General features: G+C 44.5%; 2 protein-coding genes across 4 annotated transcripts in view; one reads left to right on the top strand and one right to left on the bottom strand.

Annotated features, from left to right (window-relative positions):
* Window positions 1-9,818, top strand: part of emid1 (EMI domain containing 1) — a 52,553-nt gene extending 42,735 nt beyond the window's left edge. Inside the window, exons 10-16 of the mRNA XM_079738912.1 lie at window positions 2,154-2,243; window positions 3,849-3,910; window positions 4,390-4,452; window positions 4,798-4,842; window positions 5,284-5,328; window positions 7,438-7,522; window positions 9,407-9,818. Coding sequence (XP_079595038.1) covers window positions 2,154-2,243; window positions 3,849-3,910; window positions 4,390-4,452; window positions 4,798-4,842; window positions 5,284-5,328; window positions 7,438-7,522; window positions 9,407-9,537 — 521 coding nt within the window. The 3' untranslated portion in view covers window positions 9,538-9,818. The remainder of the gene's footprint in view (window positions 1-2,153; window positions 2,244-3,848; window positions 3,911-4,389; window positions 4,453-4,797; window positions 4,843-5,283; window positions 5,329-7,437; window positions 7,523-9,406) is intronic.
* A 383-nt stretch (window positions 9,819-10,201) lies between these two features.
* On the bottom strand, window positions 10,202-13,874 carry rhbdd3 (rhomboid domain containing 3). 3 transcript variants are annotated; one of them, XM_079749632.1, is made up of 6 exons: window positions 13,652-13,874; window positions 12,994-13,289; window positions 12,533-12,916; window positions 12,262-12,421; window positions 11,766-12,029; window positions 10,202-11,631 (listed from the first exon to the last, which is right to left on the bottom strand). In XM_079749632.1, exons 2-6 carry the CDS (start codon window positions 13,154-13,156, stop codon window positions 11,472-11,474), a joined length of 1,131 nt encoding a protein of 376 aa, XP_079605758.1. In that variant the 5' UTR covers window positions 13,157-13,289; window positions 13,652-13,874; the 3' UTR covers window positions 10,202-11,471. The 3 variants fall into 3 exon arrangements, with proteins under 3 accessions (XP_079605758.1, XP_079605757.1, XP_079605759.1); XM_079749631.1 differs by having other exon boundaries at window positions 12,994-13,375; window positions 13,672-13,874; XM_079749633.1 differs by having other exon boundaries at window positions 13,672-13,738.
* Window positions 13,875-18,466: the final 4,592 nt, after the last annotated feature.

Below are 18,466 nucleotides of genomic sequence, written 5' to 3'. Positions count from 1 at the left end.
AAAGGGGCTCCAAACACGGCCCTTACAAGAATAATCCATAGGGGCCTAGAAGGTTTCAAGTTCCCCATTTCCAGAGGGATGGAGATAAAAACTTGTGCTTTTAGGGGTGTAAACCCATGTGGGATGGGGACTAGGTTCTAAAGGTTAGTGTCCAAAAGTCAAAGGGGCCCTAGCCCCGCCCCTCACTAGGGTAAACCATGAATAAACCATAAAGCCTAGAATGACTTGGGAATAAGATAGAGACCTGGGGAGTCTTTTATTTGAAAGAGGGCCTAATAACTAACAAACTTAAGATCATATACAATCAGTGAGCAAAGTAATTTCTCACTATAAATGCATATTAATTTCAAAACTATCTTAAAAAGTAGCATTTACCTCTGTGGCCCAAAATATCCTCTAGTTACACTAGTTAGAGACATTCTGATTTAAATAGTCAACTAGTGAGGTTCAAAATGTTAACTAGTTAAAGCCTTTTTTTTTACCTTACCAATTGCACAAGTGAGGCTCTAGTGCCACCAGTGGACATGATTGAAATAGGCGGGACAACGATTTTAATTGGTCAGTGTTCACACTGTGGCATGGAGAGCCTTAAAGGGTAATACTAGAAGTACTAGTAGTAAGTAATACTAGTAGTACTGGTAGTAGTAGTCATAGTAGTGATAGTGGTAGTGTTAGTAATGGTAGTTCATGTAGTAGTAGTAGTTGTGGTAGTGGTAGTACTAGTAGCATTAGTAGTGGTGGTAGTATTACTAATAGTACTAGTGGCAGTGGTATTTGTAGTAGTAGTAGTTCTAGTGGTAGTATTAGTAGATGTAGTGGTAGTGGTAGTATTACTACTAGTACTAATAGAACCACTACTAGTCGTAATACTAATAGTAATAGTAGAAGTGGTATTGATAGTATTATTATAAGTAGTAGTAGTAGTGGTAGCAATAGTACTAGTAGTAGTGGTATTGGTAGTGATAGTTGTAGCGGTAGTAGTTGCAGCCCTGGTAAGAGTTGTAATAGATGTGTTTTGTAAAGTGTTGATCTGAATGGGAACAGCACCTTGGAACCAAAGAACAAACACTGTGACCATTGCTACTTCCTGACTTGCTTGATGTCATTGAGACATTCTCTAACAACACATGTTTTTTGTTTGCATACATTTTTTACTGTGTAATAGCAAGTCTAATTAAAGTTTCAACATGAATCTTTATTAACACCATTAAAAATAAACAGAACGAGAGAGAGGGAGAGAGAGAACACAAAGTCATACACGGCTGTGAGTCAGGATGCCGCCTTCATCCCAAAAAAACGTTTAGTACACATGAAAGCCAAAGTGCACCGTGGTCATGAGGCTGTTTCCTCTGGAGGAACACTAACACACTGGCAAGCTTTGCACACTAACACACTATCTTGCTTCACACGCTAACACACTGACTAGCTTCACACGATAATACACTGGCTAGCTAAGTAACCACACACTATCAAGGGAGCAATTAAACAATTAAAAGAGACAATTTGTATGTAAATTATGCAAGAATGAGGAGCAGAGTGTCTGTATACTAATGGTATGAGGAGCAGATTATCTGTATACTACTTGTATAAGAAGCAGTATTTGTATAGTGTACAGACACTCTATAATATATATATATATTATGTATACAGACGCTCTGCTCCTCATTCTTGCATTACTTAGCTTTATGACTCTATAGTATAGAGTCGTAAAACTTATTCCAGAGATTTGACCTCCGTATTGCGAAGACAGGTGAATATGGCCAGGCCTGTTTGCATTTCTTTACCCAAACCTACACTCAAATAGTGAGATGAGGTTACATTGGCTACACATGGTTAATATGTTGTGACCTACTTCAAGTCTACTGTACACTAGCTGTAACTACTCTGTAGTTACAGCTAAAGCTATATAGACTTGCACATAGGCTTAGAATTACAGAACCAGAACCTGTATTGCTTAACTTAAAACCATTGTAATTCCTTTTTTCTTTATTTATTTCAGATTTACTGTTTTCAAGCGCATTTAGCATGACTTCCCAGGCCACTGAAGCTTCCACACTTGGGAGACTTGTTAGGAAACGTCGCCTCCTGGAGGCCCATCATCAGCATTGCAAGCAACTTTTGTGAAGAGAAATGTCCTTGTATTGTTCCTGCAGGTCATGGAAAGGATCCGTACTTCACAAACACGTTCCAGGAGCCACAGGGGACCCCGATCCCAGGGCCTCAAGGGCCTCCTGGACCTGTTGGTGAGTAGTCCAAGCCCCAGGGCAGGTCCTGGTCGGACCAGACCTCCCAGCCCACCTGCTATAGGACCTTCCTAGAGCGAGCGGTCTGGCCCGTATCTGCCCCAATAGGGTTAGGGTTAAAGGGTTAGTTATAGGGTTAATGATATACAGTATGTATCAAGGTTAGGTTAATTGTTAATGGGTAAGGGTTAAAGATATATGTACAGCGCTCCCCATACTCAGAGTACGCAGAGCGTGTAGGGCCCAAAGTACCTAGCGGGGGCCCCCAAAATTAAGGTTGCTAAAAAAAAATCATGATAATTATTACATTATTACATTACAAACAATATTTTAACTAGTTATGAACAGGCCCACCTTAGTTTTTTCTTAATTGTGTACCCTATCACTCAATTCAGGCAAATTACAAATTACACCTAACACCTTAGGTAAAAAATTACAAGTTTTTACCTAATATATAGGAAGAATCCCCGCCCCCCCCCCCGCTTCCCTGAAATGGTACAGCCTCAAAGCTCTCATATTTTCACAGCGGAGCCGGAGCATACGGTCTACGGTCAACAATAGTACAAGAATGCTTAAGTGGCACAAAGGGTGTCTTATGATGACTTGATTAGCGTCATGCACCTTGCAAAGCTTCCTGCAGCTGCTGAGAATGCACACGCAATTTAGTATTGCACACTATCCGACAGTTACAGTTCTGCATAGTGTGGGGAAAATATTTTGATTACGACAATACTGCACTTTGAGATAGTTTTTGGGTGTGTGAAAAATAGTTGTGTTTGTTTGTTTTGATGACTTCCTTTTATAACTTATCTTGTTCATAATTCTCTTCGTTCATCTTTGGAGCCTGCAGTTGTTATTATATTGTAATGCTGCTGCTAAGAAAGTTTTATTTATTACTTATATATTATTTATATATTCCTTTATATATTAATGATGTAGTGCTGCTGTTGAGGCTGTTATTTTGATACTCTCTGATGACATGTTTTGTGTGTGTGTGTGTGTGTGTGTGTGTGTGTGTGTGTGTGTGTGTGTGTGTGTGTGTGTGTGTGTGTGTGTGTGTGTGTGTGTGCGTGTGTGTGTGTGTGTGTGTGTGTGTGTGTTTGTATGTTTGCGGGGAGTGGGGGCTCCCTGACCAATTTATGACCAATTATGCTTAGGGCCTCCAAAAGCTTAACAGCGGCCCTGTATATGTATTAGGGATAGGTTTAGGGTTAATGATATATGTATTGGGGTTAGGGTTATTGATATATAGATCAGGGTTAGGGTTAGGTTTAATTAAATATGTATTAGGGTTAGTGTTAGGGTTAATGGTTTAGGGTTGATGATATATGGATCAGGGTTAGGGCTAGGGTTAATGATATATGTATTGTACTCTTTAGTAGATTATAGTTTTGTACTTTTGGTTATTTAACAACCCTAACCCTAACCGTAAACCCTAGTTTTTGTAGGTCAGCTACACAGGGGGCTTCAACTCATTAATGATCACAATTGATTATTATTTTCCAATAATTTTCTTAATTGATGTATGACCATGTTATGAAGCATTTGTAAAAATATAAATAATGTACCATTACATTCTCATGCATTGCTGTGTGTCACCCACAGGCCCAGTGGGACCAGTAGGACCAGTAGGACCAGTAGGACCGGCTGGTCAGTCTGGTCAGAACGTAAGCGCTCATTCTCAATGCTACTAGACATTACTCTAAAGAGCTTCTCTGGTAGTTTGCTGTTTAACTCTATGACTGATGAAGGGTTGAACTTCCTGTTTGTGTACATCGTGAGAAGTGGATGTCCATAGATGAAGACATTATAATAAACTGTGAAGCCTCATGATAGGATAGCCCTCCAACATGAAGCCTTATGACAGGATAGCCCCCCAACATGAAGCCTTATGATAGGATAGCCTTCCAACATGAAGCCTTATGATAGGATAGCCCTCCAACATGAAGCCTTATGATAGAATAGCCCTCCTACATGAAGCCTTGTGATAGGTCAGCCCTTAAACATGAAGCCTCATGATAGGACAGCCCTCAAACACAAAGCCTCATGATAGGTCAGCCCTCCAACATGAAGCCTCATGATATGTCATGACCCAAACCCTAACCCTCCAACATGAAGCCTTGTTGTGGATGTGATGTACCTGCAGGGGAGGCCAGGGGCCATTGGCGTGACGGGGCCAGCGGGTCCCAAAGGAGACCGCGGGGAGAGAGTGAGTTCAAATAAAAAGACGTGAAGCCAGAATACACTGTACACACTAAACAATGACAATACAGGAAAGTAAAGTTGATGCTGAATATAGTACGACTTGTATTAAATAGTGATTGATCCATTATCCATACGTCCTCATCGCCATGTATGACCTGTGTGTGGTTCCATACGTCCTCATCTCTGTGCATGACCTGTATGTGGATCAATATGTCCTCCTCTCACCCTGTGTGTGGTCCCATACGCCCTCATCTCCATGTATGACCGGTGTGTGGTTCCATACGTCCTCATCTCACCATTTGTGTGGTTCCATACATCCTCATCTCTATCCTGTGTGTGGTGTTTCCAGGGACCTCTGGGTTATCCGGGAGAGAGAGGCATCAGGGGCGACTCGGTAAGATCTGCTGCTCTTTGAAGACCAGGCATGAATGAACCAACACAGACTGCTTAGGGCCCTGCAAACTACACTTCCCAGAAACCCCTCAAACGTCACCTAACACAACACACGCTGCTTTCTTATCGGGCTGTTTAAGGGAACGACATTCAGAGAGTTTCTGGCTTCCTTTATGGGACATATTGCAGGATACTGCGGTCGGGCATGTGTGGGATTCGATTTGATCCTTGAAGAGTTAATTGACATGTAAGGAAAGCCTTGCAGCCTTTTTTTTTATTTGAAATGTTGTCCCCATCCACTTTAACTTGCTGAGACAATGACATCAACATTTATGCATCAATTAAGTTGAAGTGAATATTTAAAGAAGTCTGTTTGTTTGACGAACGTGTGGAAAGATAACAGGGTACGTTTCCCTCCTGTGGTTCTGAACCCTCTCTGCAGGGAGCAGTAGGCCCCAAAGGAGAGCCAGGAGCTAAAGGCTTGCCGGTAAGACGATGGTGGACTTGATCGCTGGCTGTGACCCCAGTACCCATCCTGGATCACCGCCAAATGTTAGGAGAGATCCTGCTCAGCCAATACAAAATACAAACAGCTTAAACCCCAATGATGTGCCATCCATATTTCCCTTTTTAAGCATTTATTGTATCTGTCTAACCTTTGCTTTTACCTCTCCTTCATTTCAAAAGAACAATCACAATGTAAGACTTTCTATTTTATTCCCCTCACATACTCTTTAGAACCACTCTGGATCAATTTAGGCCAGTTCACATTAACATGAGCTCCCTTTCTTCATGGTCCTCTGTCTTTTCCAGTTCCCATGTTTACATGACTTTACTGACCACAAAGTGTTGGACCATTTTCCTTGTGTACTTGTATTTCAAGCTCATGTGAAGAACTTGCTCTTTTTGTACATGTTTTTGTTTAAGCCATGTGATAGAAGTTTGTAATCAATGTGTGTTGTGATATGTTGTGATGCTACATGTGTGGTTGTGTGTGTGTGTGATGTTGTGATGCTACACGTGTGGTTGTGTGTTTGATGTTGTGATGCTAAACGTGTGGTTGTGTGTTTGATGTTGTGATGCTACACGTGTGGTTGTGTGTGTGTGATGTCGTGATGCTACATGTGCTGTTGTGTGTGTGTGTGTGTGATGTTGTTATGCTACATGGGGTTCTTGGGAGTGCTCTGGACTGCTGTTCCTTATCACAACGCTGTCCACTGACCCTAAAGCTGTCCACACCCCGCTCATCCCCCATGGCTACCTTTCACGGTCACCGTTCAGCATTACGTTGGCATATACATCGACACACAGACTGGCTGTAGACCAGCGGTGTGGCGGGGTTAGGGTCTCTGGGTCTCTGGGAGGGAGCAGACTCAAGAGACTGAACACCTCGGTAGGTAGAGAGAACTTGCGCTGCTTTCAGATCAACCAAATTATAAACGCAAACCGCAGTGTCAATGCTGTCTCTGGTTTAAATCCGAGTCAAATTATTAAAGGTAATATGTGTGCAATAGAAAGTATATTCAGAATAATTGTGTACCTATTGCATTAAGGTCTCTGCTGTATCTGTGCACACGGTGTGGTGGGCAGCAGCACACTGTGAGGTGTATATGCCAATGCTCCATCAGTATCGGGTAGAGGGGACAGTTCTGATGTCTGTGGAGTGGATACAGCTCTACTTCTGCTGCATGCTACCATCTTTTGAAACCATGGAAACCACAGAAACAAATCCCCCTTTGGATGCATGAAAAGAAACGATGGCATTGTTCAACTAACACAACATTACAACCCCCCTTCACCAACCCAAAATTAGGCAAGATTTATTAAAATATCAAATGATTGCATTAATTTGATCATTTCTTTTTGTACAAAAATGTATTTTATATGCACCCATTTTTTAATGTAGTTTTAAAATGGAAAATACTTTATATTTTAACAAGTGCAATTGATTTGCTTTAACATTAGCATGGTATGATAATCCCATGAGTAACTTTGACCTTGCTATATTTTGTACTGTGTTTAGTAATTTCCTCATCTAATCAAGACTCTATTTCTTGGTTGGAGTTTCCTTTTCTACTGCATGCCCTCCGATAGAACGACCTCCTTTGCTGCTCTTTTGAACCCGTCTGCTTAGAGGAGCCGGTGCTAGAGGACCCCTCTAAGCAAAATAACTAACAACACTGTGCAGAAGTACAGAAGCAATGCTGGGAAACACGCCTGTCTTCCATCCTCTGAAGCAGTATCAGTTTAAAAAGAATATGCGAATGAATGCGGATAGCATGAATGCATTCAGAAGCATGTCATGATTTGTTTCTGATCGTTTTTGTTGTGCATTGAGGTGGGCTGGCTGGGTGTGTGCATGATGGTGTTGTACAGCCCAGCATGGCAGGGACTGCATGGCATGGCCAGACACCACTAGACCTTTAGAAGAGCTGAGATGATAGCAGAGTGCTGAATGAACGGACTGTTGTATCGTAGTTCTAATAACCCTCTAACGGCTGTGATGACCTGTGGAGACACAGGGGATGACTCGCACCCTGGCCTGCCCTGTATGCTCGTGCTGCTGGCCTTGACGCGGCTGTATCTATCTTCACAGGGGGACGGCATACATCAGATCAGAGAGGCGCTGAAGATCTTAGCCGAGAGGGTTTTAATCCTGGAGACTATGATTGGTATTCATGGTGAGTAAGGGGCCTGAGTCAGCTTTAGGCAGGGGGTCGTCAGGGTCACATGCAAAGGCTCCTGGGACACGGTGTAACAAGGAACACAGTCGCCGGCAAATCCAGGGACCTGGCCTGGTCTACCCTCCATGTCACATCCTAGTCCCCCTCACACACTCCCCCTGCTCTGATAGGACCTTAGCTTGCAGAGGTTCCATGACTTGCAGGCAGACCTTGAGCTGCTCGCCCGCAGGGTGACCCTCCTGGAGGAGATCATCTGGCCAGGTAAACCCCCCCCCCCTACCTGCTGCCCAGGGAGCACAACTCAAGGTGGCTGATTAGGAGGCTTATTTCTAAGTGATCTGATTAGGAGGCTTGTTTCTAAGTGATCTGATTTGGATGCCTGTTATAAGTGATCTGATTATTATGCTTGTTTCTACGTGATCTGATTAGGATGCCTGTTATAAGTGATCTGATTATGAGGCTTGTTTCTAAGTGATCTGATTATGAGGCTTGTTTCTAAGTGATCTGATTAGGAGGCTTGTTTCTAAGTGTATGACTCTGATGCTGTTGATTCTCCACTGACATGCTCAGTGTTGTTGGGCATTTCATCTTGAGGTAAAGTGAAGTATTTTAGTGACACAAGCACACAGATCATTGCGTTGATGAGTTTCTTGACAATTCAAATTACTATACAAGTTGAATCCTCATCTGAATTATACAGTTATGGTGGTCTGTAAAGGTTAAGAAGCATTAAGCATTCCAATGCTATTTTCTTTTTTTGTGAAAAACGCTAAACCAAAAGACGGGACACGGTTGTGTATCCATCCTACCTCAGGACGTTTGACTGACCACTAAAGGTTGTGATTTACTGCAGCCCACAGCAACACAAAACCTGACCCTAAGGTTTAGCTTATCGTCAACCATGACCCTGACCCTGCAATATGGTTTACCTTAGCTTCAACCCTGACCCTACAATATGGTTTACCTTAGCTTCAACCCCGACCCTACAATATGGTTTACCTTAGCTTCAACCCTGACCCTGACCCTGCAATATGGTTTACTTTAGCTTCAACCCTGCAATACCACTCCATGGTGACCTTCACCTCTTGGCACATTGGAAATCAAATAATATTCAACAGAAAGATCGGACAAGTCAGGCTGATAAAAACACCTAAATCCGTTCAATTCAGAATTTTGTATTATTGCAATTAGTTAAAACAGACTAAAATCAGTCTTGATTCTGACTACATTCTGAATTCAATCAGCTTACAATCTTACTTAAATGGGATGAGAATACAGGTCCACAGGTCAGGTCAGGTCCACAGGTCAGGCCCACAGGTCAGGTCAGGTCCACAGGTCAGGTCATGTCCACAGGTCAGGCTCACAGGTCAGGTCAGGTCCACAGGTCAGGTCCACAGGTCAGGTCAGGTCCACAGGTCAGGCCCACAGGTCAGGTCAGGTCCACAGGTCAGGTCAGGTCCACAGGTCAGGTCAGGTCCACAGGTCAGGTCCACAGGTCAGGTCCACAGGTCAGGTCCACAGGTAAGGTCAGGTCCACAGGTCAGGTCCACAGGTCAGGTCAGGTCCAAAGGTCAGGTCCACAGGTCAGGTCAGGTCAGGTCAGGTCCAAAGGTCAGGTCCACAGGTCAGGTCAGGTCAGGTCCACAGGTCAGGCCCACAGGTCAGGTCAGGTCAGGTCCACAGGTCAGGCCCACAGGTCAGGTCAGGTCAGGTCCACAGGTCAGGCCCACAGGTCAGGTCAGGTCAGGTCAGGTCAGGTCCAAAGGTCAGGTCAGGTCAGGTCAGGTCCAAAGGTCAGGTCCACAGGTCAGGTCAGGTCAGGTCCTCCGGTCCCCAGGCCGACAGGGCAGCCCGGCTCCAACCTGTTCCTCTCTCCAACAGAGCCGGAGCCCGGGTCGGGGGACGGCCCCTTTGGAGTGGGCTCCTCCTCCTTCTACAGGAACAAACGAGCGCCGCGGTTCGGCCTGACTGAGGCTCCGCTGTTCCCGGACTCCGAGGTCAGAGGAAAGTAGCTGCCCCCCAGGATCTCCAACATCACCGACCCCCCTGGCTGTACCTTAGATTAAAGACGGGGGACACCTCAGGGAATGCTCCACTGAATATTCAAAATGGCCACAAAAATAGCAAACAGCAACCCCCTCCCTTACTGACCCCCCTCCCTTACTGACACTCCTCCCTTACTGACCCCCCTCCCTTACTGACACTCCTCCCTTAATGACCCTCCTCCCTTACTGACCCCCCCCTTACTGAACCCCCCTCCCCTACTGACCCTCCTCCCTTACTGACCCCCCTCCCTTACTGACCCTCCTCCCTTACTGACCCCCCTCCCTTAATGACCCTCCTCCCTTACTGACCCCCCTCCCCTACTGACCCTCCTCCCTTACTGACCCTCCTCCCTTAATGACCCTCCTCCCTTACTGACCCCCCTCCCTTACTGACCCTCCTCCCTTACTGACCCCCCTCCCTTACTGACCCTCCTCCCTTACTGACCCCCCCCTTACTGAACCCCCCTCCCCTACTGACCCCCCTCCCTTAATGACCCTCCTCCCTTACTGACCCCCCTCCCTTACTGACCCTCCTCCCTTAATGACCCCCCCCTTACTGAACCCCCCTCCCCTACTGACCCTCCTCCCTTACTGACCCTCCTCCCTTACTGACCCCCCTCCCTTACTGACCCCCCTCCCTTACTGACCCCCCCCTCCTGTCCATCGCTTGGCAGAGCTCACTTTAAGGTGCTGAGCAGAAACAAGCAGTATCATGTTTTACAAAAGGAAAAACCATTACTTAGCCTATGGTGCTTTGATGTCGCAGGGAAAGTAACGGTCACATGTAGGTAGTGAGAAATATCTTATCAAGCAGGATTCAAGTGGTTTTAGCTATCAAAATATGTAACTTTATTTTAATTTTATATTTTACAAATGTCATTATTTAAGTATATTGAGCATGTACAGGTTGCAGTGAACAATTACTTATTATTAATTCCTATTTAAATGACATGCTTAGATCCTCATGTTCACTAAATGTTATATAGTGCACTAAAAAGAAGAAACAATTCTCACAGGAACATCACTTGTTCAGTGCTGGGCTCCGAGGTGTTTGGTGTGAGTCTCACAGCCCTCAAGAGACTCAATGGACATTTGGTTTCAGGGGGAAATTGCACAAACTGTAAATGCATTCTGACCTGGTTGCTTATTCACTGTAATGGCCGTGATGGTGCTTTCTTTTCTGTCTTTAAACTAAAAAGGAATTACAATTCAAAACACCACAAACCAATGGCCCTCCAAACTATCAAAGACCTACGGTGGTTCCCACTGCAGCCTGTTTATTAACCACTTTCTATTTCAATAAACACATACACATTTCACTCACTGTCTCACACACACACACACACACACACAACCTCACACAATGATTCAGAGAAGAATTATCAATAGAACAGTGTTTGGTGTATTTGATAGAACAGATTTTAATGTTGGTAAATTTAGATTGAAACTGTCCTGACATAATGACTTGATTTATTTTTTATTCCTACATCAAACATATTCATTATTTAAATTTTGATCAACTGAAGTATGTTTTGTATGCTGATATGTGTATCTTCGTATTATATTTTGATAGTTTTTTTATTGCTTGCCAAGGTGGTATTGTGTTAGGATAATCCTGTCGTTGATATAATAAAAATAAGTTCCGTTTTTTTTTAACATGTCTCTTAACATGTGTTTTTGTCACATTGATTACACTGAAAAAATGTGTCCATCTGGAAAGTCATACCAAGAACATTTGATTGATTCAATGTTTAATATTGATATAAACTTATTTTTGTTATCAACAAAGGCCCACAGGGAACATTTAACAACACTTAAGCTCAGCATAACCCAAGCATATTTTACTATTGCAACACAATGCCATGTCACTATCAAAGATCACATGCAACATATGTGGTTCTCTACGGGGACGGAGTGCTCCTCCCCTTCGACACCATCACTGACTGGTCACCAACGCGGTCGTCGATCAGCAAGGATATGGCGCCATCTAGTTGTTTTGAGGCCGCAAGCGCAACTACTGCTTTCTCAGTCGGGAATCCCATTCTTTCAAGCTGCTGCAGTCTATGAGAAAATAGCATTTTTTTCAATGAGACGTTATTAAAACCGAACAATCAACAAAGAGACACAGTCGTCAATTTAGCAACACCATATATGAAGATTAAAAACAGTAATCCATAGTCATTATTATTACTTGCCTGAGAGAGGAGACAGAGGACTTTGGCACCTCCACCCTCCCCTCAGGGTCCTCAGACGTGTCTTGTAAGGAGGCCAAGATCCCTGCCTTCATCATCTCTTCCTCCAGTAGGCGGTGTTCACCCAGAGCAGCAGCTCCTTCTACTGCCCACGAAGGCCCCGGCTCAGACCAGGGGCTCTGGTGTCGGGGCGAGGGGTCTCGGGTTGGGTGACTAGCAGAAGTATCAGCCCCGCCAGAAGGTTTCCATTGAGATGGGGATCCAGACCTGCAGGACAGGACCACGTTAACCCTCCAAAAGTCTGCTCCATGAGTTTGATGGACGGTTGCACTGATGGTAAGCAGGGTCCAGAATGAACCACCGCCATCAGCAGAACCTTATTCTAACATTCTGGCAGCTACAGAAACTGCAGGGCTGTGTATTAAGACCATTGCTGGGTAGCGCCCTTTCTTTGGTAAACAGACCAAAGATTTAAAAATATATTTTTACTCCACATTACCTTCTGGGCGTGGTGGAGGGGGGCAGCCTGGGGCCAGATGTGGTGTAGTAGGGTAGGGTAGGTAGGGTAGTGGTGGTGAGGACGCAGACCCATTCAGGAACACGCTTGAAAATGTTGGCATTCTCCAGTTCTTGGAAAAGCCCAATGAAAGACTGACGATCTGAAACCATGTGTTAAGTCAAATAGACCAAACAAAATCAATCTCAACCTGCTTCCAGACTGAACCTCCTTCAGCCCGGGCCTGGAGAGGCGTTTAAAGGTCTGAGGATACAGTTGTGTCCCAGGCAGATCGCACAGAAGTGGAGCAGGGCCGGCGTCCCGGGCAGCAGCACCAGCCCGGCCAGCAGGACCAGCCACGGCAGGAACCAGACGGGCACGCATCCCAGCAGCCTCCTCTGGGTCACCTGGCGGCACTGGGCCGTGAACAGGGCCAGCTGGGGGGCCGAGTAGCCGCTGATCCGACTGGCCTCCCCCCCACCGACGAACAGGAGCAGGGAGTAGAGGGGCGGCAGCAGGAGGGCGGACAGGAGGGACAGACAGGCCAGGGCCAGGGTGCCCCAGCGCCGCTCCTGGCACGGGCCCAGGAGCAGGAGCAGGATGGTGTTGACCAGGAGCGAGGGCAGATCCTCATGGCTGAAGGCGTAGAGGAGCACATCTGACACACAACGCGGCTATTTAGATTGGGCTCAGCTCGACACGTTGCAGACAACGTTCACTCACGCTGCGGGTCACCTGTGAGGCGAGGAAAGTCCCCCCCGGGACCCAGGCTCAGACTAGCGTGGACCCCCCTGTGGTACATGAGAAGGATCCCGGACCACACCGCCGCCGTCCAGAGGAAGAACCCGGGGCGAGCGGACCCGAACCAGAACCACAAGGAGAACATGCGGTCCAGCATCCTGAGGGCTCCGCGTCCACAGAAACTCCAAGCACCTTCTGACCCGCTCAGGTGAAGAACACGATACCAGCAGGACCCCTGGCCACCGTGAACACCAGTGGGACCAGACAGCTGACCACCATGCTGGGGTGCGCTGCACACACTCACTGGTCAGCACACTCACTCACTGGTCTACACTGACTGGTCTGCACTCACCGGTGTACACACACACTCACTGGTCTACACACACACACACACACACACACACACACACTCACTGATCTGCACCCACTGGTCTACACTCACTGGTCTACACACACGCTCACTGGTCTACACTCACTGGTCTGCGCACACACTCACTGGTCTACACACACACACTCACTGGTCTACACACACGCTCACTGATCTGCACACACTGGTCTACACTCACTGGTCTAGACTTACTGGTCTTCACACACACTCACTGGTCTACACACACTTACTGGTCTAAACTCAATGGTCTGCACATAAACTTACTGGTCTACAAACACACTCACGGGTCTGCCCTGCTAGCTTGATCCGGAAAACCGCTCCACTGCGAATGGGACGTTTGGTGCGGTACTCGTAAACGGATGTAACGCGTTTACGTCCAACCTAAGCATAAACAACATTTACACCAGTAGAACATGCCAAAAGTTCTTATCATTAAGAGGTTTAGCACAAACGATGACAACAACTTCTACTTCCACGATTCGCTGTAGCCGCTTTTCCCCCCTCCCTCCCCTTAGGTTTGGAAGAGTCCAATACGACTCGTAATAACTATGATATTTACTATGACTTAGCGATTAACAAAATAACAGTATTATTAACTGATGTTCAGTTTGTTATTGATGAGAAATTATGAAGTTCATATTTTTAGGATTGCCGCCTATTTAATGCATCGTATTAACTTACGCCCACCCTACGAAAATGAGGTAGATAATAATGGTTTCATCCCACGTTGAGCTTAGAGGCGCTGAGACTACCGACATGTCATAAATATAACAACAATCACAACTAAGATTGACCGTCTATCAATTACAAACTAAATGTATTCAAATGATTTGTGACAAACTGTAATGGTAGGTTATTGCCTGTATTAGCCTATACAAACCATATCTTACTCAAACACACGCACACACACACACACACACGCCCACACGCACACATAGACACACACGGGTCCCGGGCAGTGGCGGTTTGAGAGTCTGTTGGGGCCCTAGGCAAAAAATTCCTAGGGGTCCCCTCCAGCCAACGTTCATCACCATTATGTTATATATATCTGACCAAAACAGTATTAAGGCCAGTGTTAATCCATGCATAAAGCATTTATTTAGCAAATGCTGTTTTACATGCCATGGCTAGTGCAAATGATGCTATGTACTCACATTAAAAGACATTTAATATTGCACTCCACTGAAAAAGAGTTAGTTTTAATTTGTTAGAACCAATGTTGGGGGTAACGCTTTACAAAGTAACGTGCTACAGTAACGATATTACTGTTTTGGGTAACGAAGTAAAATAACGCATTACATTTAAAATATCGGTAACTACACTACTTTACTAGACTATAGTAACGCGCTTTCCTGCGTTACCCAAGCCGTGTTTGCCTGCGTGTAAAGTTCTGATCTGTTTTGGTGCGTGCATGCGTACTGCCTCTGTGTCTGCAGCACCTGCTTGCCTCGGCACGTTGCCATAGCGATCGATTTGAGTGACGTAGCTGCTTGTGCGAAGGAGTGTTCAAGTGTTGGAGTGTAGAAGCAGGTGAAACAGAAAGACCGGCTGGTTGCGGGGTTCATTGTAGAAGACATGCTTCCCCTGTCGACTATTGAATCGCCCAGATTTAGAAAAATACTACATAAAATACCCGCGACTCGCAAGCCATCTGACAGCAAGGCATTTTCCCATTACCTGAACAAGTGTTATACCGACATGGAATCGAAGCTCAAAATAATTTTCGAGTCCTCCCTGGATCATGTGTCCACCACCGCAGACATTTGGTCCGCCAACAACAAAAGTAACTTAGGAATGACGGTGCACTGGATAGACAGCATTACTTTAAAACTTGAGAAGGCTGCTCTTGCCTGCAAGAGGGTGAGAGGAAGACACACTTACGATGTCATAGCTTGCGAAATAGATCAGGTTCATTCAGCCTTTGGACCACATAAAGTTACAGCATGTGTCAGCGCCGCTTAAGTCCATTTCTGTTTTAATTGTATGAGATAAAGTGACCTTTTTATATTTTTCATTTCAGTGTGTTGCTACTGATTGACCTCACCATAGCCAACTTTACCCTGTTGTTTGTGGATTTTACAGTGAGGCATTTCTTTGTGCAGACAGGAATATCGTTCTTTCATCTTTCATCTATTATATTAATTAATTTTTAATTAATTATTTTGTATGACAATGTTTATATGTGAAGCACTTTGAGTCTGCCTTTTGTATGAAAAGTGCTATATAAATAAAGTTGCCTTGCCTTGCCTTTCATATGGTTTTATATGCTATTTTGTATAGATTTATACAATAAACACTAAGCGATGATAGAGCTATGATGTATCTACAGTAAATTAAGAAACGGGAAAGTAAAGTAATACGTAGTGAAGTTACTTTTCAAATGCAGTAACTAGTAAAGTAATCTCATTACAATTTACAGAAGTAACTAGTAATAAGTAACTAATTACTTTTTTTGAGTAACTACCCCAACACTGGTTAGAACTATATTAATACAAATATAGAACAATAAAACAAAAAAAGAGATATACAGAGAGATACAGAGGTGTGAAGTGACTTGGTGTTATTTATCTCAAATTATTTACAGCAGTTGAGTACTTTTAAATAGTTTTCTTAGGTTATTAAACCCACATTACAATTCCAGTGCTCATCAAAACCCTTAAAGGTTCTACGTATGATATTCTGAACATTAAAGGAGCCATATTATGGTGTTTTCCTAACAAGTAAACAGTATTTGAGTTCCAGAAAACATGTTTTTGAAGCTGTTTGCTGGAAATAGCTTTTAGGGAAATTAATCTTCCCTACCACTATTCCCCTCTGTTTCAGTCCCTTCAGAATGCGGTTTCTGGTGTCTGTAGCTTTAATGCAAATGAGCTGCTGCCCATTGACCAATGAGCTGTCAGACTGAACCACAGCATGGAGGAGAAGGGATTGTTGCCGTTTGCGGACTCATGGAGCTCTATATCTATATAATATAATATAATATATTCAGGGTGCGATTTGTGAAGAAACCAGAGGGGGGGATAATTTTGAGAAACATTTTAAAATGTTTCAAAATGAAGACGGACCCTGTGTATTTTGGTTGTTAATTATTACGATGTAATGGTGAAATTACTTTGGGTGGGGGGGATAATTTTTATCCCCACCAAGGATAAAAATAATTCAGCAGAGGGTAGGACGTGTAAACCAGAGGGGGGGATAATCCCCACCATCCCCACCGGCAAATCGCACCCTGAATATAATAATAATAATAATATCATATATGGGTATTTATATAATTTTATATCTAATATCACGGCCAAAAGCTATGTGCGAAAATCGTCCAAAATTATCTTAAAGCTAAAGGCAAGGTTAACTTAAACCAATCGTCATCAAACTTGGTGTAGTCAAAGGCACATGGGTCAAGATGAACCTCTCTCAATTCTATCCATATCGGGCTATAGGGAGTGCTATAACAATTAACTGAAAATGCAACCTCTCCAAATTGTACCCAGATCGGGCGATACGAGGAGCTATATATTTTCGAGCTGGCGTGCTCAAGAGACTTATGTAGCAAACAATAAACAACGACTAGCCAATTTCATGACATAATCACAAAGTCGAACGGGAACGCTATAATGGTAATGCAGTCAAAGAGGTAGTACATTTCCTCATGGTTGGATACTTTTCCATTAAGAGAAAGTTCCCGAATTGTCCATGAGCCCTGGACTTAAGCTTTTTTTTAGCACATAAATGTAGCAATTGGCTCGATTAAAGCAAAGTCTTGAACCGTTTGTCAAAGTTTGGCAGATCCTTTTCGTCAAACAATTGGTAAATGCCATAGGGATGATACTTAAAGAGCACCTATTATGCTTTTTCGACTTTTATGACCTATAACCTTTGTTATAATGACGTAGATGCATTTAGACGTGTTCCCTGCTGACCATCTGGGGTGGCTGTGCAGAGCGCTAAACACTAAACACCGGTCTTGATTCACTTGTTCAAATTACCGGGATTTATCTATGTAGAACAATCCGGATTTTCCATATGGTAATGCTGCAACATGCTCTTCCGGAAGGTAACCAATCACAACGGAGTGGGGTTGGCAGGAGGGGGGCGAGGGGGCGGAGAAGGACGAAGCCGAGTGTTGACAGAGAATGTTGAAAGCGCCCAGATGAGAGAAAGAGTTTCCCAAAAATCGACATAGTTTTTTGTGCTGTGTCATTCATGTCAGGTTGCTCTATAGGAGTCATTAATAAGAAATTAAGACCAGAAAACTAGCATAATAGGAGATCTTTAAATTTTTTATTATTCTTTTGCAAAGCAGTCACCTGCCTTGCCTGTTCACAATCTGCGCCTCCGTTTCGGGTCAGCCCCCATGAGGTCCAGCTAGACGTGTGGTGTTTTAAGAGAGGGAGGGTCTATAGTCCAGCTGGTCTATTATCTACTGAACCCAGCAGGCAGGGGTTGACAGGGTGACCTCAGCTCGTCACTCCTGGTGGGCAGAGAGATAGCACCACACACAGCTTGTGTGGTGCTATCTCCCTCACACCCTCACACATTGAGATGGCCCCCTCTCCCCCACAACAAGGTTCAAGTCACCACCACTCCACCAGCCCCTCTGCTAGTTAACTGGTTAACCTCAGTCACCACCAGTCTTCTAGTTAACTGTTTAACCTCAGTCACCGCCAGTCTGCTAGTTAAATGGTTAAACTCAGTCACCTCAAACCCCTCTTCTAGTTAACTGGTTAACCTCAGTCACCACCAGTCTGCTAGTTAAATGGTTAAACTCAGTCACCTCAAACCCCTCTTCTAGTTAACTGGTTAACCTCAGTCAGATCTAGACCATCTGCTGGTTAACAGGTTAACCTCAGTCAGCACCAGCCCCTCTGCTAGTTACCTGGTTAACCTCAGTCACCACCAGTCTGCTAGTTAACTGACTAACCTCGGTCACCACCAGTCCCTCTGCTAGTTAGCCAGTTAACCTCAGTCACCTCAAGCCCCACTGCTAGTTAACTGGTTAACCTCAGTCAGCTCCAGCCCCTCTGCTAGTTAAAAGGTAAACCTCAGTCGCCACCAATCCCTCTGGTAGTAAGCTGGTTA

Source organism: Pollachius pollachius, assembly GCF_949987615.1.
Source record: "Pollachius pollachius genome assembly, chromosome: 1".
Taxonomy (NCBI): domain Eukaryota; kingdom Metazoa; phylum Chordata; class Actinopteri; order Gadiformes; family Gadidae; genus Pollachius; species Pollachius pollachius.
The sequence above is the reverse complement of the archived record's forward strand: the minus strand, read 5'-3'. Positions and strand labels throughout refer to the sequence as shown.